Here is a 22,613-nt window from a genome sequence, read left to right as displayed (position 1 = left end):
TGTGTTTTTTATGGTGTTGTGTGGTGGTATTTGGGAGAAAATGGTGGTTTTTGTGTTGTGAGGAAGATGAAGATTGTTTAGGGAAGAAGAGTTATTAAAAAAAAAAATCCCATGAAATTGAGGGGTTAAACTGTTGAAGTAAAATTTCACTGAGTAGGAAGTTAAAAAAGATGGAATACAGTACATTGAATATAAACATAGAAAAAAAAAGAGACCATTATTGAAGGCAAAGAATGATAGAAAAAGAGGTTGAATTGGGAAGGGCAGAAATATTTTGGTGTGAAGTAAAAATAACATCGTGAAAGATGAAAAAATTGAGTGCTATTTTTTAGTAAAAGCAGTTAATAAAAGCCTTGAAAATAGGATAAGTTTAACACTACATTAATATTATTAATTTTTTTTTATGTTGTGGTTTATTGAGTTTTATAGAAATTAAATATAAATTACAATAATAATAAAATAAAAAAGAAAAAGAAGGGGTGGGGGACGCTTTGCTGTTGTTGTTGTTTGTTTTTTTATTTATTTATAATAATAATAATAATAATAATAATAGTGGTAGGTAGTAATTAAAAATGGCATAAAAATAAAAAGGGAATAATAATAATTATGATAATTAATGGATGGAATATAAAAAAAATAAAAGGGGATAAATATGGTAAACAAATACAAAAACAAAACAAAAATAATAATATAGAAAAACAAATGGTAAAAGAAAAGATTTTTGTCAGTTGAGCTATGACTTATTACTAATTTTAATGTGACATTATGAGTTTATGAAATTTTCATATTTTTTTTGATTTTTTTTACCTATATACCGGTTCAATAACTATATAGCGACCGGTTTATTCCACCGGTTTAATCCGATTTAATCCAATTTATCATGCGGTTCGACCAATAACTCAGTGGTTCGACCAATAAACCAATGAACCAGTGCCTTCACCGGTTCGATATCCGATCCGGTTTTTAAAACACTGCCCTAAAGATAAACAAAAGTGACAGAGAGATAAACAAAAGATTCCAAGTACCACAGGGGCTTTAGAAGTGTGTACTGAAAATCTCAATCTTAATTGATTCAAGAGAGAAAAAATCATTACAATAGCTTCGGTTATAGTCCTCTCAATTCTTCTAGCAATTGCAAATCTCAAGAATCATATCAATCCTATTATAAATACCTGCTTCAATCCCTTCCCTTCCCTTCCCTTCAAGCCCTAGGCAAGAGGGTAAAACAATAACTAAAACAAGTAAATAGCCAGTACCTTATCGCATATACAACTTAATAGCAGCCCACAACCATAGAAAAAATAAAACTACAAACTATGATATTATTCCCACTCAATTGTTGATGGAGGCTTTGATGTAATATCTTGCACAACACGGTTCACACCACGGACACCATTACAGATTTTGCGTGAAACGTCATCAAGGAACTTGTGCTCAAAATAGTACCTGCAATTCAATTCAAATTACAGTTACTGCAAAGTGCTATAAAAGATTATAATACACTGTTTGAAATTCTAAAGGTTGAATGTAAAAAGGCCGTTCAATGCCAATTATTGAAAAAGAACTAGTATCAAAGGCCCTTAAGCTGATGTATTTTTAAGAAGCATAATAACCCTAGTATTAGTTAGGACCACGATACAATTTGATGAGATAATAATGTGATTAAGAAATGCCGTCCACTCTGATGATACATTTCAGAATTTGAGTTAGTATTAACAATTAAGGTATATTTTGGATCTTGGGTGGATGTACAAGTTCTAATGCATCTCTCTCACACAAGCCAGCATCAAGTACTGAAAACTTCCTCTGTATCCATTATGTATGCAACAACAAAAATATAAAAAAAAAAAAATCAATAGGAACTGTAGCACATGTTTGACAACTTAATTTGCTTAATTCGATAGTTTGCTAGAGGCACGTTTAACCTCCTAAGTGTCGGTTTGGTATCATAAACAAATTAACAACTAAGTTCACGCAGAAGCAGCATAACCCAAAGAATTATCTAGCATTATAGCCAATCCCATGCAAACTTCGGTTGAAAACTTACCAGTCTGCCGTCATTCCATCTTGACTTGTAACAGCTCTGAGTGCAACAACATGGGAGTGTGTTCTTTGATCACCTTGAACTCCAACAGATCTTACCGGTAAGAAAACTGCAAATGCTTGCCATATTATATCATAAAGGCCAGCATCCTTGATTGACTGAATGAAAATCTCATCTACCTGAAAACCAAAATTGACTCAAAATATTGAAGATACTAAATTAATACAGCAGACAAACACTAGGACAAGAGCTCCATGTACCTGTCGGAGAACATCTAAGGCATTTCCTTCAGTCACGTCACCCAAAACTCTAACTGCAAGACCAGGCCCAGGGAAGGGATGACGTTTTAGAAATCCCTCAGGAACATCCATGATCCTCCCTAATTGACGAACCTTCAAACAAGGGAATGCAAAATAAAAATAAAAATTCAATGCATAACTTGATAAACAAATAGACGGAAACAATCAGAGAATCCAATTTCAAGCACGAGAAACAAGTCAATAGAACTAAAGTAAAACCTCATCCTTGAAAAGTAGTTTGAGTGGTTCAATTAGTTTCAATTTCATGTCCTTTGGAAGACCGCCAACATTATGATGGCTCTTGATGGTATGGGAATGGGTTCTCCCACTTCCAGGTGGTGGGCATGATTCAATCACATCAGGATACAAGGTTCCCTGAACCAAGTAAGCAGGTCTGCTTCCCAGTTTCTTCTCTAGATCCTGAGCAAAAGCATCAAAGATGCAGATGAACTCTTTACCAATAATTTTCCTCTTTATTTCAGGATCCGTTACACCTTTTAGCTTTGTAAGAAACTGATCTACAGCATCAACACACACAACCGGTAAATGAAGATCCTTTTCAAAGGTTTCCATCACACGTTCCCTCTCCTTATACCTGTACACACAAGAACAACAAGAACAACAATAATAATCAAAACCAAAGGACCTCCCTTATGAAATTCAATATCAATACATGGAATAAACCAGACTTATGTTAACCTGAGCAAGCCATTGTCAACAAAAACACAATGAAGCCTATCCCCAATGGCTTTATGAACAATGGTAGCAGCAACAGTGGAATCAACACCACCAGATAAAGCACAAATGACATGTTCCTCAGGCCCCACTGTATTATTGATCACTTTGATTTCTTCCTCCATTACATCCTCCATCGTCCACCCCGCTGCAACTCCACAAACATCAAATAGAAAATGCTTCAGAGTTTCCATTCCCTCAGGCGTATGAGTCACCTTCCAAAAATCAAAAGAACCAATAAACAAATAAACTCAACTGCATTTAATAGAGAGCATTAAGTGCTTATACAATAAGCTATTTGTATAATAGATGCATTTAAACTCAAACTATTTTCAAATAAGCTATAAACTGTTGTCATAGCATAGCTATCATATATATAGAGAGCTTCTGGAAATAAGATGAACACAAATTAACAGATATACCATTAACAAATATGAGCTCAAATAAGCCGAACCGATCCAAACAAACCCTATATTCATTTAAACATTTTAAAACTTAAAATTAAGAAACTATATATTGGTTTAGCTTTGTATATACCTCAGGGTGATACTGAAGACCATAAAATTTGGCAGAGGGATTCTCTATAGCAGCAACAGCACCTTGTTGGCTCCGCGCCACGACACTAAAACCATCAGGAAGAGTAACAGCTTCATCACCATGACTCATCCAAACAACTTGATTATGTCCAACTTTCTCGGCAGGAAACAGAGCCGATTGGTTCTCAACATGAATTTCCATACGGCCATATTCCTGCGTGTTTCCGACACGAACTTCACCGCCGAGACGGTGAACAAGAAGCTGGAGACCATAGCAAATACCAAGGACAGGAACGGCATTAGACTGAGCCCATTGGATGAACCCGTCAGGGAAGGAAGGAGAGTCGGGGGTATGAACGGAGTGAGGACCACCGGAGAGAATGACGACGGAAGGGTTGAGGTCGGTGATGGATTGAAGAGAGGAAGTTCCGTTGAGACAGAGGGAGAAAACGGAGAGGCTTCGGATTCGACGAGTTATGAGATGAGTGTATTGAGAACCGAAGTCGAGGATTAGAACTAGGTCTGATTTCACTTGTTTTGGATCTAACGCCATGGCTGCTTCTTCTTCGTCTAGGGTTTATGCTTTCGTAGCTCTTAGAAACGACAAAATGTAGAGAGTAGGGTTTATCAAACGCGGCAGTAGTGTAAACCTAAAATAGTAATTTTATTATTGTTTTGAATGATTAAGGGGGTGTATTGGATTGAGATTTTAAAAGATTTTTTTGGAAGAAAAAAAATCCTGAAGATTTTAAAGATTTCGTGAGATTTTATTGATTTTGTGGGATTGTAAAGGACTTTTTTTAAATGACTTTTTACAATCAAGATTGTTAAACAGGATTTTGATGGATTTACAATAGAAACTTTTCAGATTTCAAACTATTTTATAGATTTTTATGATTTCGAATAATTAATTGAATTTTTTTAGATTTTGAAGAATTCATTGAATTTTAAGCAAAAAAATAAAAAGGATGATAACTTTTTTTTTTGGTACATATAATTTTAAATTTTTATTTATTACATAAATAAATTCTTAAGTTTGAATAAAGCAAATAAAAATGAATTTTTTTATAGCAATATTCATTATTGCCTAAAAAAATAGTAATAGAGTGATTATAAGGCGCCATTAATTAATCATTCTTATTTGGTGCTTAAAAAAACAAAAAAAATCTTATTGGGTTTTTTTAGTAAACAAACACTCGGTTTGGTCCTAGTCACTAGCATCTAGCAGGAGAAGACTCTTTTCATCCGGCAGAACAACTATATGAGAATAAGCTTCAGGGTTGCAAGCTCCAAACTTGACTAAGAAATCTGCACAAGTGTTCCCCTCCCGAAGAGTATGCATCAATCTAACCCTCCAGTTTCTAATGAGAAGATCCTTTATATTATAGATAATCGCTGCATAGTGGTGTCACTCATTTACATAATTAGATAACAGCTTGATCACAATTTTTGATAAAATGGTTTTGCAATCATGCTCCTCTATTCATTATCGACTTAATTCTCCATTAGATCATATTTATAGGAAAAAAATTGTTTGTGCAATGTTTAAAGAATTTAGTTAAATGTAATTAAGTTGACTATAGTTGCATTTTGGCCGTGGTGACAAAAGTGGACTAAGAATTAATATTGGGGTTAGGGTTAGTGGCGTTAACATTTTTAAAGATAAATGACTAATTTGATCCGGATAAAAATAGATAAAAGATGTGTTTTTTTTACGCAATAAAAATGTGTTTAAAACATTATCTTTATGTAATTTTGTTAAAGTATCCCTAATGCAATTTTGTCCAAGAAAAATGTACTAAAGAGAATAATATTCTTACTACATTATCTTACTAAGTATTACGCACATATATTACTATTAATACAATAAAATAGAAGATATAAAATTAAAAGCGATGCATATAACTTTGTATCATGTAGTGTAATGTCCCTACCAACTGAGCTCAAGGAAAAAAAAATATAAATAATATCACATTGAAAACTGTAATGTGCCAATAGTTTTGGGACAATTATATTTGTGATTATTGTGGGACGGAAGGAATATAATGTATATTAGAAATTAAAATATGATATTTCATCTTCTACGGGACTTAAGGAAAATGGCCCTGCATTCTTCAATCCAAGACTTTGATTTAGACATAGGTTAATTGCAATGTATCAAGTCTCTGATATCCATCTCATAGACTATTTCTAAAACCAGTTTTTCCAAAACATCTTTCTCCACCTCAATTGCAATGTCTTCTACATCAACTTGGATATTATTCAACCATGATCCACGTCTTGCTAAGTCCCTTTCAACAAGTTCTTGTAACTTTATTGGTGGATGAGGATAAAAGTGCAGGTTAACAAGTTCATTAATCTCTCTAACCAAAATTTTCCTCGCAACGCATGATTGAAAGTTTGGATTTCTTGATGAAAAATGAGATTGGAAACCACAGTTTTGGTATAACTCCATGAAACATTCGATGATACAGTCATGCAGGATTGTACTGCAAGAAAGATCATCAGTTAATCCCTTCAGTTCATCAAAAGTGGATGAATCCATCAATAGGTTTGATAAATGACTCTTTACAGGTTCATCACATTTCAAGATGAAAGCCTGCAGAACTTCCCTCATGATGTCCTTTGAGCTGCTCATTGGATCCAAAGAGGATGTTACACGGTCTGCAAGGTTGTTCTCTTTAAATTTATCATGTGCAACTTGTACTAGTAATCCATCTGCACGTGCAAAAACACATCTATAAATAAAATTTCTCTGTTTTGTGTATGGTAACAAGATTTGATGAGCCTTTTAGACCATGCTAAAGAGTTGATGAATACATAGACAATAAACGAGGCAAATAATATTTATGAATGTACTATGATCAGAAAAAGTTGGAAAACTAGTTATATAGAGGTTACCTCTTGGAATATCGTAATGTGCATGCAAATTGTCAACAGGAAGATTCGAATTGACACAAATATCTGCCGCATCAAAAACCTGTAACTCATCACTAAAAGATACTACTGGTGGATCCTTGATTTTCTGAGAAGAAGAACTTGTATAAGAACAACTTTCGCCATCTCTATGAAATGTTTTAAGAACCATTTGGTGTTTGTTGTGAGATGTAACTTTTGCACCTTGGTCCTTCATGGTCAATTTATTTTGCTGAGAAGCAACTTCCTGTCTCACACTCAACTTAGGGTCCTTCAACTTGGAATCCTTCAAATTCTTTCCAGTACTAACATGGACATTATTTAGCGAATTTCTTACAGCAATGTCCAATTTTTTTACATTTTTATCATCTTCCAAGTTCTGTGAACAGCAGCGAAATTTACTTGACGCCGAATCAGTTGCCATCCACTGCTGCTCTTTTTTCCATACTCTCATGACATATCTCAACTTTCTCTTTATACCGCCAAATGCAAACTGTGAAGGCTTCATATTTCGAGCATCTTTATTGTCAGCAAATTTTTTCACATTATTTGTGCCAGGCTTCAAAACTACTATTCTTTTAGAGGACCGTGACTCGCAATCTTTACTCAAATTGCACCTATCAAAATCACTACTGTTTTGATCTTTATTCAAGCTGTTCATTCCATTTTGTTCAGCTTTTACTTGAGGTTTCTGTAAGCCATGAATCTTTTTTACCAATAGTGAGTTTGGATCTTGCAGAAGTTTTGTGAAAAGTTCCTTGTTTGAATATAAAATCTGTACAGCATCCAAAAATTGATTAGGCTGAGAGTCTGGACCACCATCTTTGCCTTGAGAATTTTTGTCGAAAAATCTCTGGTTAACAATCATTTTTGTTGCTTCATTTTCCAAATTTACTATCTGATCATTCTCCACACAGATACTCTTACAACTATAACCTCTTCTTCTTCTCGAAGTTACCTGTGATCAAAATTCTTCCATCAATGCTAAGCACTAAATATAATGGGGTGAGGGGAGTCGATGCAACTCCATTTTTCCTGCATATGTTTCCAACTATATCTATACATGAAAATTTTAAAACTTAATTCGTAAACTTTTAGTTTGTGTTGCACGGAGTATTTTTCACGAATCATGATACTGGTCACTAGGTCCTCAAAGCAAGGCACTATGATTGAAATATTAGTTAACGGCTTAATATTATTATTAGTGTTTAATATTTGTAATATTACTTCAATGATACAAATTTCCTAACAATTCTATATGAGCCAAGATTACAAATATACCTCACCCTTCTATTCAAACAGATAGATTTTCCTGCAAAGTCCTATGTATCTACTGTTTTTAGGTTCTTATACATTCTCATTGTAAAGTCCTATGAATGGCAATCACCTTGATGAGTTTCGACATCATACATTTTATGATTTCATGAATTAGGCTCCTAACAGCATGAGTTCCTTTTATAATAGATACTACAAAATACAACTATGTTTGATCAGAAGATTGAAAACTTACATCAGCATGAGGGTACTTTTCATCAACTGTGCTAAGCACATCTGAACTAATTCTGGATTTTCCATTTCCTGCAGCTTGGAAAAAATTGATTCAACATGAGTATCATCGAACACGCAGATAATCAAAATTGGTTCAATATGAAGCACTAACATGACACTCAACACTTAAACACCAGTAAAAAATTTGAAAAAATAAATCAATCGGATGTAATCAATAATCACATAGTGTCAGAGTCAAACACCGACACAACTTCCATGTCGGTGCTACAAAGATTATGGTTATTGTCGGTTATTGAAAACCTTCATTTAAAATTACAGCACATACATTTTAAACTTTTAGTGCATACAATGTGTAACTAAGAAATTCATAAATTCTATTACTGAGTTTTTTAAGCTAAAACAAATATTAATTCTTACCACCGGCGTGTTTATTCAAATGGCGCCTATCGGAAACCAATGTTTCATCGGAATGAGCTTCACGAAAATTAAAGATTCCAAACATCCGCGATGTGCATTTTTGGTTCACCAGAGGAGGAGATCTTCTCTCCATGATAGAGGGAAACTTCAAGCTATCAGTATCTAGGATCTTTTAGGCCAAAATTTCAACAACCATGCCACAATGAGAAAATCAGAAAAATCTGTGTAAGCACAAAAGTGAGAAAAGGTTTATTAATCAATATTATCACATTCAGCTTCAAAATGTCATCCACACAATGATTGAGAAATATCAGAAATATATAAAGTACAGACAATTTCAAACCCCACAAAAAAGTTTCACCTCTGACACTTGACCCTTGAAAAAGTTAAAAAAAATAATCACACTGAAAATATCAAAATTAGAGTTTTTTATTTATTTATGAAATCCAAAGGGTGTTTAAGAAATAGAAGCAAATGGGTCCCAACAAGAAAATGAACGCGGGAATGAGCAAAAGCCAAAAGCGATTCCGCGTAAATTGGGTGCTGGATGGCAAGTTTGATTTTATAATAATAATTGAATGATGATTCTTATCAAAAAAAGAATGATCATGATTATGATCATTTATTCTAAGATTAAGTGACAGAGTGGTCTGGCTGTCACGATACACGGAAATTCATTCAATATATAATTGTGGCTTGGATTGATAAGGAAAAGCAAAAAGGACCACAATACATGTTGAAATTAAAATGAATGATAAGATTGCATGTGTAAGTAAGTGTGTTGATGTTGAAGTGTTGATAGCGTGAGAACTAGGTACCTGGATAATGATATAAGTGCATGCATGAATCGATGATGATGATCCTGCAGAATGGAAGCTGTTATTGTGAGTCTAAATAAATAAATAGTAGTGAATGAGATTTGGATTGGGACAATTAACAATATGACAAAGACAGGTGAATTGTAAAAGTATATACTAATAAACAGTTAGTTAGTTGAATTGAATTGAATGAAGAAAACTTTGAACTGAAGCCAATGTACTTACTGAGTTACAGATAGAGGAGATTTCTTAGACTATAAACTTTACCACTTCCCTTCCGTGTTAAACCAAAAGTATATTTTGGATGATCTTAAAACATGTTGTAGTTAAGTGGGTACTTGTGATTGATAACATTAACATGTGTTTCATTCACTCACTCACGTTAAGCGGGTCCGGGAAACTCCCTCTAATTGGTTCTTTTTACAACTTGTTAACGTACCAAATATAGGTTTCATAGCTTTCTTCAACAATTAAAATGCACTCGCCGCACTCATTTAATTCATTCAATACGTACACATTGAAGCGGAAGTAACGTGAATGGAATTTTCTATGGATGTTTTTAGCAATAAGTATGGGTCTGGTATCTTGATCTCTTCGGCTCTTTCTCCCATGTTGTTCATTCTGCTCAGTGGCGAGGCAGAAAATTTATAAAGTCCGAACAAAATCTCATTTTTGCACTAAAAAATCTCAATTAAAAAGAAAAACTCAATTTTGTCCAACATTAACCTCTAAAAATATCATTTTTTCCCAAAATGAACCTCTAAAGTACCAAAAATATTTAACCAGTCTCTTTTCAGCCATTCACTCAACATCTTCTCTCTCTTCAGCACAATTTTTTCCCTTGTTGATGATTATAAAAGAGAAAAAAGGTTGAATACAAAGTGCATGAGAGGATCTAATTCCATCAAACACCAACACATCTACATTTTTATCCTCAATTTTAGTAATTTTGTTTTACAATATAGACGCTTAAAACTCCAAATTAAGTGAACATTATTTATGAGTTATGCAAATGTTGTAAAAGTCATAAAAAAAAAAAAAATCTGTGGATTTTATTTTTTTGGATGAGTCTCTATTTTTTTTTTTATACACAGACAATATACCAAGGATGAGTCTCTATTACATTACATGCATGCAAATCGGAAGATATCAACTCAAATATGGTTTCAATCCATATTCTTGAGTTCTCAAATGTGCTGAATCAAAGTATGTATAACTATTTTTACTCTATTAATAATGTCATTTCTAAAATGCCTCAATTAAAATTGTTCCATAAGGTTAGTTCAGTTGACAAGACATTGCATTATATATGTAGAGTCAGAGTTCGAACCTCGATCATCCAATTTATTTATTTTAAAATGAAATTTCCAGCCACTAAATTACCCTGACAGAAAAATTATAAATTTTCATCCGCTAAACTAAGCTGTTTTTTATTAAAAAAAAATCTGTGATGCTGTTTGATAAGGATAATATAATAGTAATAAGTAGAACTACAGCTAAAACCCCAAACAAACCCCTCAGCTCAGTCACTTCCTCTTCAGTTTACATAATCCATTCTCTTAGCTCACTCCACACAACATTCATTCATTCTTTACTCTTTTGAATGGCTTTGCCATTTGTTACTCTTCCACACTTCATTTCTCCAACAATCACTCTAAAACCCAAACACTTCCTTCACCCATTTCCTTCTACACATTTCTTCCGTCCCTTATCTTCTTATCCTCTACTTCCTCTTCAACCTCCCGCCGCTACCAAACCCGACGGAGGACAATTCTATCCAAACCCAGCCGACGACGACCCACCCGAAATACCCGAAGATTCCGCTCACGGCTTCTCCAAATTCCAACAAATCCAACTCCAAGCCGACCGCGCTCGTAAACGCGAAGAACAAGATTACAAAGAAAATCAAGCCACTTACCTCGCCGCCATCGCCGACGTCCACGATGCTCCCGATGAACCTTCCACTATCGAATCCGCTCAAGACGATTTGTTCGGTGAAATCGACAAAGCAATCGCTCTTAAGCGTAAAGAGTTCGTTAAACAAGGTCTTCTTAAACCTAATCCCGCCAAACGGGATATTGAAATCGTTGAAGAGCTTCAACCTGATGAAGTCGATGATGTTGAAGAAATTGAGAAACTCCGGGGACTTGCGGTGAATTCTGATGAAACGCTGGGAGATTCCGTCGATGAAGATGGTAATTTATCTTCGAAATCCGAATCTTCGTTTGATTTAGATTTTGATAGTTTAGAGAAGAATAGTAAAGCTAGAATAGTTGAACCTAAGTTTAAGATGAGTTTAGCTGAGCTTTTAGATGAGAGCAAGGTAGTTCCTATTTCTGTTTATGGAAATTTGGAAGTTGAAATCAGTGGAATTCAACACGATTCGAGACTTGTAACGTCTGGTAATTTGTTTGTTTGTTGTGTTGGAAGTAAAAACGACGGACACACGTTCTTGAGTGAGGCTGATAAGAGAGGAGCTATTGCTGTTGTCGCGAGTAAAGAGATTGATATTGAAGATACTTTGGGTTGTAAGGCTTTGGTTATTGTGGAAGATACCAATGCTGTTCTTCCTACATTGGCTGCTTCGTTTTATAAGTATCCTTCGACAAACATGGCTGTTATTGGAATAGCTGGGACTTACGGCAAAACAACTACCACCTATTTGATTAAAAGTATGTATGAAGCCATGGGTTTACGCACTGGGATGTTTAACTCCATTGCTAGTTATGTGCATGGGGATAATCAGTTGGATTCACCTTATGAGATGATGGATGCTGTTTTAGTTCAGAATTTGATGGCTAAGATGCTTCAAAATGGAACTGAATCTGTGGTTTTTGAGGCTTCTTCTAGTGGACTGGCTCAGGGGAAATACGATGAGGTTGATTTTGATGTTGCTGTTTTTACGAATTTATTGACTGAGGAGGATGAGGAGGAGGAGGAAAGAGATGCGAAGGCTAAGCTGTTTTCAAGGATGGTGGATCCTGAGCGGCATAGGAAAGTTGTTAACATTGATGATCCAAATGCGCCATTTTTCGTTTCATTGGGCAGTCCTGAAGTTCCTGTTGTGACATTTGCTTTGGAGAATAAAAATGCAGATGTCCATCCCTTGAAATTTGAACTTTCTCTGTTTGAGACACAGGTGTTGGTTAATACACCTGCTGGGATACTGGAAATTTCGTCGGGATTATTAGGAAAGCATAATGTTTACAACATTCTTGCTGCTGTGGCAGTTGGCATTGCTGTTGGGGCACCCTTGGAGGACATTGTTAGAGGGATTGAAGAGGTTGATGCAGTTCCTGGGAGGTGTGAGTTAATTGATGAGGAACAAGCATTTGGGGTAATAGTGGACTATGCTCGTACTCCTGATGCCTTGTCTAGATTACTTGATTCTGTAAGAGAGCTTCAACCTCGCAGGATTATAACTGGTATGTGTGTGTGTTTCTTTTAATTTCTGTGGAAGATTTCTTTCTTTATTTTGTTCTGAACGTTGAGAAATTAAAACAAATAATTTTCTGCTAAAGTTTGAAACTGCATAATTATTCACATGCCCGGATTTTGAAAATGTATATTGTTTGTCTAGAATACACTTTCATCATTTTGAATGTTAGTCTTTTTTCTTTTGAAGTGATTGGTTCTTGTGGTGAGGATGAAAGGGGGAAGAGACCCCTGCTGACAAAGATAGCAACAGATAAAAGTGAAGTCACCATGCTGACATCTGACAATCCCAAGGGTGAAGATCCATGTATGTATTTTGACCTTGGAATATTTACTATAGCCTTGTTAAGAGCAATATACGAAATGTTTAACTAGAGCAGGGTCTGTGAATTCTAATTTTGGCATACTTTTTAACATTTTATCCAGTGGATATTTTGGACGACATGTTGGCTGGGATAGGATGGACAATGCAAGATTACCTGAAATATGGAGAGAATGACTACTATCCTCCTCTTCCAAATGGTCATAGGCTTTTTCTCCATGACATTAGGAGGATAGCTGTGCGAGCTGCAGTTGCAATGGGGGAGGAGGGTGATGTTGTTGTAAGTTCCGAACTTCTTTCTGCATTGCATTTTATAATATGGAAATGAGCTTAATTAACATGATGGAGAAGTCGCTTGATTGAAAATATTTGGTACTTGGGAAGCTGGTGTTGCTGATGGAAAAATTGAACAATATTAATATGTGTATCAAAGTTGGTGTTGCTTAATTAACATGAATTCTCCACCAACATTCAGTTTCATGCATGGCATTTTTAGTGATCCTGTGAAATCACTACTTGGATTACCATGATGAGCTGAATTCCCTGTTCCCCTCAAATGTGGGAATCCTAATCTTTATCACATTTAATGAAAACTAATTCTTTTGATTTTATGTTTCAAAAATCTTGTGATTGATGCAACAGCATCCTCTTAGTGAATGACCAAACTCAATTTGCTTTAGGATTTGTGTTATTGAATTTGAAAAAACTTCATTTGATTTTCAGTCTACTCTTGACAATGCTGTCTAAGCTTTAGAGGGACTGTTTGACAAAATAATATACCAAAACCATAACAAATGGAAGTTAACAACTTCTTTTGGATGTCTTTTTTAGTTAGTCATTTCAGAATAATGCACCGAAATATTAATGTGCCAGAAGGAATTGTTAATTTGTGGATTGTGATTTTTGAATAAGGGTACACACTTTTATATGCATGGTGCAGGTGATTGCTGGCAAAGGCCATGAAACATATCAAATAGAAGGTGAAAAGAAGGATTTCTTCGATGACTCAGAAGAGTGCAGGGAGGCATTGCAGTATGTTGACGGCCTTCACCAAGCTGGAATAGATACAAGTGAATTTCCATGGCGGTAATGTCAAATGTTTTCTGCTTTTAATGTCTTTCTGTAACTGGCATGGCTGGCTACTGACATAATAATTGGTTTAAATGGGCACAATGTAATGAAATAAAAGAAGAAAAAGAACAGAAAAATGTGAATTCTCAGTCTAGAAAATAATATTGGTTTTTGTTTCACATTTATGGTCGCAGGTTACCAGAGAGCCACTAATATCATAGGTTGCTGTGCTAACACTGGATCAGCATCACTTGTTTACCTGATTACACAAATGAAGCAGGTCAAAAGAAACAGACCTTTGGATTATCATATGGGTCTTTGTTTGCAGGAGCTTGGGAATCAACCTGGTAAAACTGAGCTTTAAAGTTGAATGGCTACTTTTTCCAGAGTCCAGCTTAAAATTGCAACTTGGGTAGAGTACAGTTTTACCCAACCTCTTATTTTTTTGTCTATATAGCCAATTCTAATTTCCTTTTTTCCTTGGTCTCCATGCCACTGTAATTGTAATTCTATGTTGTAGAGTGACACAGTAGTCCTGCTTCCTACTTGGCAAATATAGATTATAGACAGAAGTCTTCAATTGAACTTCTTATCCAACCTAGTAAGACTAAATTATCTAACACCAGATATAACTGTGAGAAATTCTAAAGACATTACTCCCAACATTCACATAGCAGATTTCAGAGGGGGGGGGGGGGGGGGGGGGGGGGGGGGGTGGTTGGAGGGTCAAATCTATATTTTAAGAAAATTCAAAAAATAATATGATAAATGATCGTTTAAGTTTAATACTTCACTTCAACCACACTTAGGTACCGTTTGGCCCAGCTTATTTTAGACTTTTTACTCCAAAAAAGGAGAAGTCAGGCCAAACAATTTTTTTTAAAAGTACTTGATAAAAAAAAGTTGCTTATTTTCATGTGTAAAATACATCAATTGGCAAAGCTAATATTTTTAACTTTTTCTGAGTAAAATTAGCTTTTCGGTGGTTCACCTCTTCGAATCCCACCAAAAACAAATGCAAATCATATATTTGTGATATTCACGGCACTCATATGTGCACAGTGCACCATTATTTTTACTTTTCTTGATCACAAGTCATGTGCACTATTATTATAATAATTATTTTACTCATATTATTATAATATTATTATTTTGAAAAATGCACAATTTATTAATTTTCACAAGTCATGTGCACTATTATTATAATTTTTTTTACTCATATTATTATAATATTATTATTTTGAAAAATGAACAATTTATTAATTTTCACAGTCACATATATACTACTATTATTTAAAATAATCAAATAAAATGTAGTACCATGCATAGTAGTATTTTTCTTCTTCAAACTACAAAATTATTCATTTCAATATATATATATATATATATATATATATATATATATATATATATATATATATATATATTATGGATAAAATTAGACCGATAATGTTATGGCCACATATTAACATTTTAACATTATAAAAAAATAACATTCTAACAAATATAAATTTTATAAAATATTTAATGAATTTAAAATTTATATTGTTAGCTTATTCATATAAAATTTACACAAATTTAAAATTATTTTATATGTTATTGAGACATCTAAAATTAAGAACTTATGCATTTTTATTGAATATTTTTTATTTTTATGAATATCAATAACGTATCAAATGAATTTTCATTAATAAATATAGGATAATATTTTCATTAATAAATATAGGATAATTACATATGAAATTATGAATAAAAGGCGCAAACGGTTAAATGGCAAAACTAATTCTCTTAAAAACAAGATTCATAGTTTTAGGGGATACAACATTGCTATCAAATTTTTTAGATTTGTGTAAATTTTTACATAAATGATCTAAATAATATATACTTATAATTAAACGGTAGATTTTATAAAATACTATTCGTTAAAATATTTGTTTATTATATTTTTAAATTATTGCACACAAAATGTTAATATTTGTTAATTATATTTTTTAATTATTTTATTTGTTTATAATAATTTTTAATATTATTATAAATTTCATAAAATATTTTAACAAACAAATTTTAAATTATAATTTATTTTAAGTTTTTTAAAAATGAAATCACCAAACAACTTTAACTTTATTTATAAAGCACTTATTTTAAACTTTATTTTAAAGTAACTTTTAGACCATAAAAAAGTTAGGTCAAACGGTACCTTATTGTGTTTGTAATTTAAAAGAGAAAAGTAACCTCTCAAATATATTCGTGGACACTCAAACTCACACTTGAATCAAGAAATTGATCTATTGAGCACATATACACGTGTGTTTTATTCTAGTTTTGGAATCATGCACATGGCTTCGAACCTCAGAAAATGGGTGCCAAGCATTGTTATTTGTTACAACACGTTTTTTTTCCATTTATTCCCTAGTTTTATATAAGGAAAACTATTTTAAAAATGTTTATTAAATGTTTAGTGCAATTTAGTAATCATTTATTCTCCAGCACACGAGGATTTTGCGGACAAGAGGAGAGCCAGAAAGACCATGTTCATGTATATCAGACTCCAACACATAATAAGATTGAACCCTTGAAGTTGAAGGATACTCTAACCCTCCAATCTGTCCAAGGGACAAACATTATATATTAGTTGTATGATCTGACGAATATACACAATCGAGGTTTTAAAAAATGGTCCATTACTGCGAGAGCGGCTGCGACAAAATGGTTTCGGTAGTATCCGTTACCATTTTTCTACATTTTTATAGAGTGAATAAAAATCACAGAAACAACTGTGACAAAATGCTGTTACCCGCAACATATTCCATTACGACCGTCACCTGAATTTATTAGTGGTTAAATTGGACTTTAGAGTAAACAAATTCTTTAAAAAAAATTATGAATATGGATTTACAGTTATGAAACCATGAAGAAACACCGAGAAATTTAACTTATTATGCTATATGACGGTACACATAACTTTAATAAGATGTGAAATGCTACTATTAATTTACACTGTGACGGTCTGACGGAATCTGTAGAGCAACATACAAAACAGTTGAAATTGCGACCTCGACCACGACCGATATTTAAAACCTTGTCCTTGTACACAATGCATGCTGATCTTTTGGAACAGAAACCAAATCCTCCCATATCAAGAGAAGGCTTAGCAGTTAGCACTAAAATGTTGTGTGAAATCAATCCTGCCAGCGATGAACACATATACTCCCAATTTTCTTTCTGGCAGAGATGATATGCTTTGTTGTGATGTTACTCCATTATTATAGATTTCATATTTTTTTAATGTTTGCATCATCATCATCATTATCTATTTGCATCATCATTATTTTTTAAATATTTATTTCATTGAATATATGCCATTTATATAAGTTATTTAATGTAGCTAAAATATTATTTTATTTTTTTTGTTTTCACCCTCTGGTTCTTAGAGGAAGGGGACCCTAGTAGTCCCGGGGACTAAAATATTAATTTTAATTATAATAGTAAGTGGAGAGAATATTATTCTAATATAAATAATACATAATAATAGTAAAAGGCAAAATATAATACTATTTATTTTTGTTGCAAATAATTGAAGAACAAAGTTTTGAATGGACACAACCGTATTTGGTCATACACATATGTTTGATAAAAAAATAAAAATAAAAATAAAAATAAAAATAGAATAAATTTGATAATATTAATTTTAAAATAATTATTATGTATTTTATGTGAGTGTGATTAAATGATGAAATTAAATGCTTATGACATGTATATTTTCTAATTGAAATGTATGTTTTCAGTTTTCTTCTTCCACTATATAATAACCTCATTCTATCTTATACTGACATAATTAGTACTACATTTCAAAAACTGAGAGAGTAAAGAGAAAAGAAGAGAGATCTTTTAGTTTATTAGAACATAAGCATGGAGAAGGAGGAAGATGTAAAGGTTGGAGCAAACAGATTCTCAGAGAGACAGCCATTAGGGACAGCAGCTCAAAGTGACATCAGAGACTACAAAGAAGCACCACCAGCTCCATTATTTGAGCCTGGTGAGCTTAAGTCATGGTCTTTTTACAGAGCTGGAATTGCTGAGTTCGTAGCTACTTTCTTGTTCTTGTATATCACCATTTTGACTGTAATGGGTGTTAACAGATCAACCTCCAAATGTTCCTCTGTTGGCATTCAAGGTATTGCTTGGTCTTTTGGGGGTATGATCTTTGCACTTGTTTACTGCACTGCTGGAATTTCAGGTACCTACACCTTACAATTTATTCACATTAAGTTCATATTAAAATAAATTGTTAAATGTCTCATTAGTCCCTTAAAGTTAGGATTTTTAAGTTTACTCTTTGCATAAATTTTGTCCGGTTTTAGTCCTATTTAAAAAACTTTTTACTAAAAATTAGTGATTTTAGTTATCTGTATATAGTCCATGTTGAAAGTTGAAACTCATGTGTAGGTTTTCATAAAATTAGGGTGATTCATCGTGATTTTGTCTCAATTTAGTGCATGTTTGGTATTATGATGGTTATGTCAAAATTGCGATGATCCCATGTAATTTTCCAAAAGCTACCCTTTGTAGCTTCTATATCACAGTAGGTCATAATGATTCTGACATACTCACCATGATACACATTTAGTCCAGCAAAAACACAATAGGGGCTAGTATTTGAGAAAATTTATGTGTGTAATGGGTGCCTAAATACATATTTAACTCTAAAATAGAAGAGTGCTTTTACTTGAGAATGTTATAGCTAAGATAGATGATAAATCTGTGTGTTATCTGTGATAGGTGGACACATAAACCCAGCTGTGACATTTGGTCTCTTTTTGGCAAGGAAGCTCTCACTAACAAGAGCTATATTCTACATTGTGATGCAATGTCTTGGGGCTATTTGTGGTGCTGGTGTGGTGAAAGGTTTTGAAGGTAATGCTAGGTATGAGTTGTTCAAAGGTGGAGCTAATTTTGTAAATCCTGGATACACTAAAGGTGATGGACTTGGAGCTGAGATTGTTGGTACCTTTGTTCTTGTTTACACTGTTTTTTCTGCCACTGATGCCAAGAGAAATGCTAGAGACTCTCATGTTCCTGTATGTGTTCCTTTCCTTTTTCAATTTCTACATTTCATTTGCTCCCTACAAATTTCAAGATTTTTCATCTTAGTTCATATTTTACTTTTAAATAGGCCATTATTTTATTTTTATCACCCGAGTCTAGCACGAGTGGCTAATGCAGTGTGTGGATGTTTAAACCATCGGACGCAAAAGGGCGATTTTTTATCCTCTAAATAAATGATTGACTACTCCAATTCTAATGTGGTTATTCTTTTTTGGGGGATTGTAGATATTGGCTCCTCTTCCTATTGGGTTTGCTGTGTTCTTGGTGCACTTGGCTACAATTCCCATTACAGGAACTGGCATTAACCCAGCTAGGAGTCTTGGAGCTGCCATCATCTTTAACAGAGACTTAGCTTGGGATGACCATGTATGTTTTTCTTATTATTTTTCATCAAAATAATTTAGACTCCAATTTTTATTCTATACTAAAGATTAAATGAATAGATAATTAATAATAAAGATGCAATTTTTGCAGTGGATATTCTGGGTTGGACCTTTTATTGGAGCTGCTCTTGCTGCTGTGTATCACCAGATTGTCATCCGAGCCATTCCTTTCAAGACAAGGGCTTGATTGAGACTTTTCTTATCTTTGCTTGTTTGTAATGTAATCTTCTTGTGTCTTGTTAATCACTTTGTATTAATTAATCCATCATTTGGGTGTAAATTGTTTCCTTCATTAATGTTCACTTCAAAGAAGAATGTGGATCATTCTTTTCTACTAATTTATTTAGTTATTTCGTTTCAACCTTTCAAAATCCGAAGCATGCATATGTCACTAAACTAACTATCACGTTTTGCATAACCAAATGTGTAGTAGTTAAGGCAGTCTCAACATATTTTGCTATTGTCCTAGTGGACATCACACAACGTACGTTAGTCATTATCTAACATGTTAAAATTAATATTTTTTCTTTTATAAATCTTTGAAACTTATAATTCATACATGTTTATCACTAATAAAAAATTTAAATAATTAGTTTTCTTTATGTCATAAGTGTAGCTCAAATGATAGCTACCTGAGACATTATTAGAGTGGTCGGGGTTCGAACTCGGGATTTCACACTTCTCTACATTTAAATGTGTAGCTACTAGGTTACTTGACAAAAAATAATAATAATTATTAGTTAAAATTCGCATTTTTTTTTATATAATCGATATAAAAATGAGAATAATTTCAAGCTATAATTTTTTTACTTTGATTTTCTGAAAATTAGATACTAAAAAAGTTGTTGAATCATACTATACTATTCAAATACGGGGCATATGTTTCTCACTGATCAATAGTTTACTATAAAACTCATACGCGGGATAAAAGTTTGTTACTAATTAATTATTTATAAATTTGTTTTTGTAAATATAAGTGCATAAATTTGCAATGAGTACGGTGCAAAATATTTAACGATTTTTTGCGTATAAAAAATACAAAAATAATATTTTATAGAAATACTACATTAAAGTTCCTATTTTAAAAATAGTCATGGGTTTTTAAATTTTATCATATCGATATATAAAAATTTGTTTTCGCAATATAAATATGCAACGAGTATCATGCAAACATTCATAGATTTTTGTATACAAAATAAAGAAATAATTTATAGTATATATTAATTTCTTTTCTTACCTATAAAATAATAATTATTCCTGATTACATTCGAACAAGGATCATATAGTGCACATAAACAATGTGCTATGTCTTTCATCCCAACACATGTTATTAGAAATATGTTTATTCAGAAGGTTCATTGTCTTTTTTAGCTAAATGCATAACAACATTGCACTAAACAATTTACACTTTGGTTCATTTGTCTACTTAAACTCTCTCAAGAAGAAACTCATATACCCAAAAATCCATTATTCTAGATGCTAAATACATAACAATAGTGAACGTAAACAATTTACACTTTGGTTCATTTGTCCACTTAGACTCTCTCAAGAAGAAACTCATATACCCAGGGCCGTCTCCGAGTATTTAGAGGTCCAGGGCAAAAAATAAAAATGGACCCCTTATAAAAATATAATATATCTAAATTGTAAACAATTTCAATAACATCAAATATAATCATTCATTGTTGTGACTAATAAAAAAAAAGTCATATTGGAATTAATATTATCAAAATACATTTTAGCTACTTAAAAAAAGCCCTCCTTCTAGCATTTTTTGAAGCAAATTCATCAACCAAATCTTCATATTGTATATTCTCCAACAAGTCATTCTCAATTGCTTCGAGAAAGAGAGGAGAAGGGAGGACGAAAAATTCCCCTTTAGTTTCACGGTGCGGTGACGAAATTGGTGATTCGGTGAAGAGAGGAATCGGAGGATGAGGAAGTGAAATCGCTGAAGTTGATCAAGGGTGAAGAAGGGGTGAAAGAGAAAGTGTTTAGACGCAATATACCACTTTTCTAATTATGTTTTTTTTTTTTTTAAATATATTTTTGTTTTTTTTTTATCTAATTATGAAATATATTTTTGTTTTTTTTTTATCTAATTATGATTTTTTTTTTGTCTAATTATGTTTTGTTGGGTCATAAATGTTGCTGGGCCACTATTGTTGCTATTTAAACCCCCCCAATATTACTACCTATTACCATATTTTTTTTTGTGGCCCCCTTTTTTTTTTGTGGCCCTGGGCTGGAGGCCTGGAAGCCCAGGCCCAAAACCGGCCCTGCATACCCGAAATCCATTACAAATTCGTTAGATGGTCTCTATATACAGCAGTCTCATATACCAGAAATTCATTTTTAATCTTAGGTATATGGTCTCTATAGATTCATTCTTCGTAACTGGTCCAACTTCACAACCCTTCGGGAGTTGGTCCGCAAAGTGCTGCACCTGATTACCTCTTATTTAATCAAATATGTGATGAAAAATACTACAGGTGTGTGTATGAAGCCGCTACCCAAAAATAGGACATTCATTCCTCTAAAACAACGCCTTTCTTTAGCTACTCAACTACTTGAGCTCATTCGATACCAGACAAGCGCTCACTAGCTACCTGGGCGCTACCAGAACCACTCTCGCTTCCTAACTCTATAGTAATCTCATGAATATATACATACTAAAATTAGTGCTTCGAGTTAATTTTTAAATTTTTTATGAAGAAGCTTCAATTTCTTATTTTATTTTACGGAATGATCTTTCAATTAATGAAGCCATTTATTAATGTTCTCTAGTCAAAGATTTATTTATTTATTTTTTAATCGTCTAGTGAAAATTTATACCAAAACTAAAAATAAGAGTCTAGTCAAAGAATAGTTACTACTTACTAAGTTACTACTACTAGTAATGTTCTAGTGGAACAACATCCATTAAGATTTCTTTAAATAAAAAACCAACGTGCTTAATAAAGAAAAGGAAATACATTTATTAAAATTAACCATGTGATTAATAAAGAAAAGGAAATACTTT

The 22,613-nt window shown here is 33.1% G+C and overlaps 4 protein-coding genes across 10 annotated transcripts; 2 read left to right on the top strand and 2 right to left on the bottom strand.

The window, feature by feature from the left end:
* Nucleotides 1-1,046: 1,046 nt before the first annotated feature.
* Nucleotides 1,047-4,261, bottom strand: LOC123915943 (GMP synthase [glutamine-hydrolyzing]). The gene is made up of 6 exons (XM_045967242.1): nucleotides 3,616-4,261; nucleotides 3,043-3,293; nucleotides 2,563-2,938; nucleotides 2,305-2,436; nucleotides 2,048-2,223; nucleotides 1,047-1,446 (listed from the first exon to the last, which is right to left on the bottom strand). The coding sequence occupies exons 1-6, from the start codon at nucleotides 4,165-4,167 to the stop codon at nucleotides 1,323-1,325; spliced, it is 1,611 nt and encodes a 536-aa protein (XP_045823198.1). The 5' UTR covers nucleotides 4,168-4,261; the 3' UTR covers nucleotides 1,047-1,322.
* Nucleotides 4,262-5,562: 1,301 nt separating this feature from the next.
* LOC123915942 lies at nucleotides 5,563-9,608 on the bottom strand. 7 transcript variants are annotated; one of them, XM_045967241.1, is made up of 7 exons: nucleotides 9,500-9,608; nucleotides 9,275-9,318; nucleotides 8,457-8,677; nucleotides 8,041-8,114; nucleotides 7,145-7,488; nucleotides 6,516-7,114; nucleotides 5,563-6,332 (listed from the first exon to the last, which is right to left on the bottom strand). In XM_045967241.1, the coding sequence occupies exons 3-7, from the start codon at nucleotides 8,587-8,589 to the stop codon at nucleotides 5,758-5,760; spliced, it is 1,725 nt and encodes a 574-aa protein (XP_045823197.1). In that variant the 5' UTR covers nucleotides 8,590-8,677; nucleotides 9,275-9,318; nucleotides 9,500-9,608; the 3' UTR covers nucleotides 5,563-5,757. The 7 variants fall into 7 exon arrangements, with proteins under 7 accessions (XP_045823197.1, XP_045823192.1, XP_045823193.1 ...); XM_045967236.1 differs by having other exon boundaries at nucleotides 6,516-7,488; nucleotides 9,500-9,607; XM_045967237.1 differs by having other exon boundaries at nucleotides 6,516-7,488; nucleotides 8,041-8,108; nucleotides 9,500-9,606.
* Nucleotides 9,609-10,753: 1,145 nt separating this feature from the next.
* LOC123915941 (UDP-N-acetylmuramoyl-L-alanyl-D-glutamate--2,6-diaminopimelate ligase MurE homolog, chloroplastic) lies at nucleotides 10,754-14,699 on the top strand. The gene is made up of 5 exons (XM_045967233.1): nucleotides 10,754-12,699; nucleotides 12,900-13,016; nucleotides 13,136-13,311; nucleotides 13,972-14,117; nucleotides 14,297-14,699. Exons 1-5 carry the CDS (start codon nucleotides 10,878-10,880, stop codon nucleotides 14,313-14,315), a joined length of 2,280 nt encoding a protein of 759 aa, XP_045823189.1. The 5' UTR covers nucleotides 10,754-10,877; the 3' UTR covers nucleotides 14,316-14,699.
* A 3,161-nt stretch (nucleotides 14,700-17,860) lies between these two features.
* Nucleotides 17,861-19,929, top strand: LOC123915940 (probable aquaporin PIP1-2). Its single transcript, XM_045967232.1, has 4 exons — nucleotides 17,861-18,339; nucleotides 18,882-19,180; nucleotides 19,434-19,574; nucleotides 19,683-19,929. The coding sequence occupies exons 1-4, from the start codon at nucleotides 18,012-18,014 to the stop codon at nucleotides 19,776-19,778; spliced, it is 864 nt and encodes a 287-aa protein (XP_045823188.1). The 5' UTR covers nucleotides 17,861-18,011; the 3' UTR covers nucleotides 19,779-19,929.
* The last annotated feature ends 2,684 nt before the right edge of the window (nucleotides 19,930-22,613 follow it).

Source organism: Trifolium pratense, linkage group LG3, assembly GCF_020283565.1.
Source record: "Trifolium pratense cultivar HEN17-A07 linkage group LG3, ARS_RC_1.1, whole genome shotgun sequence".
Classification (NCBI taxonomy): domain Eukaryota; kingdom Viridiplantae; phylum Streptophyta; class Magnoliopsida; order Fabales; family Fabaceae; genus Trifolium; species Trifolium pratense.
This window is presented reverse-complemented; position numbering and strand designations above follow the sequence as displayed.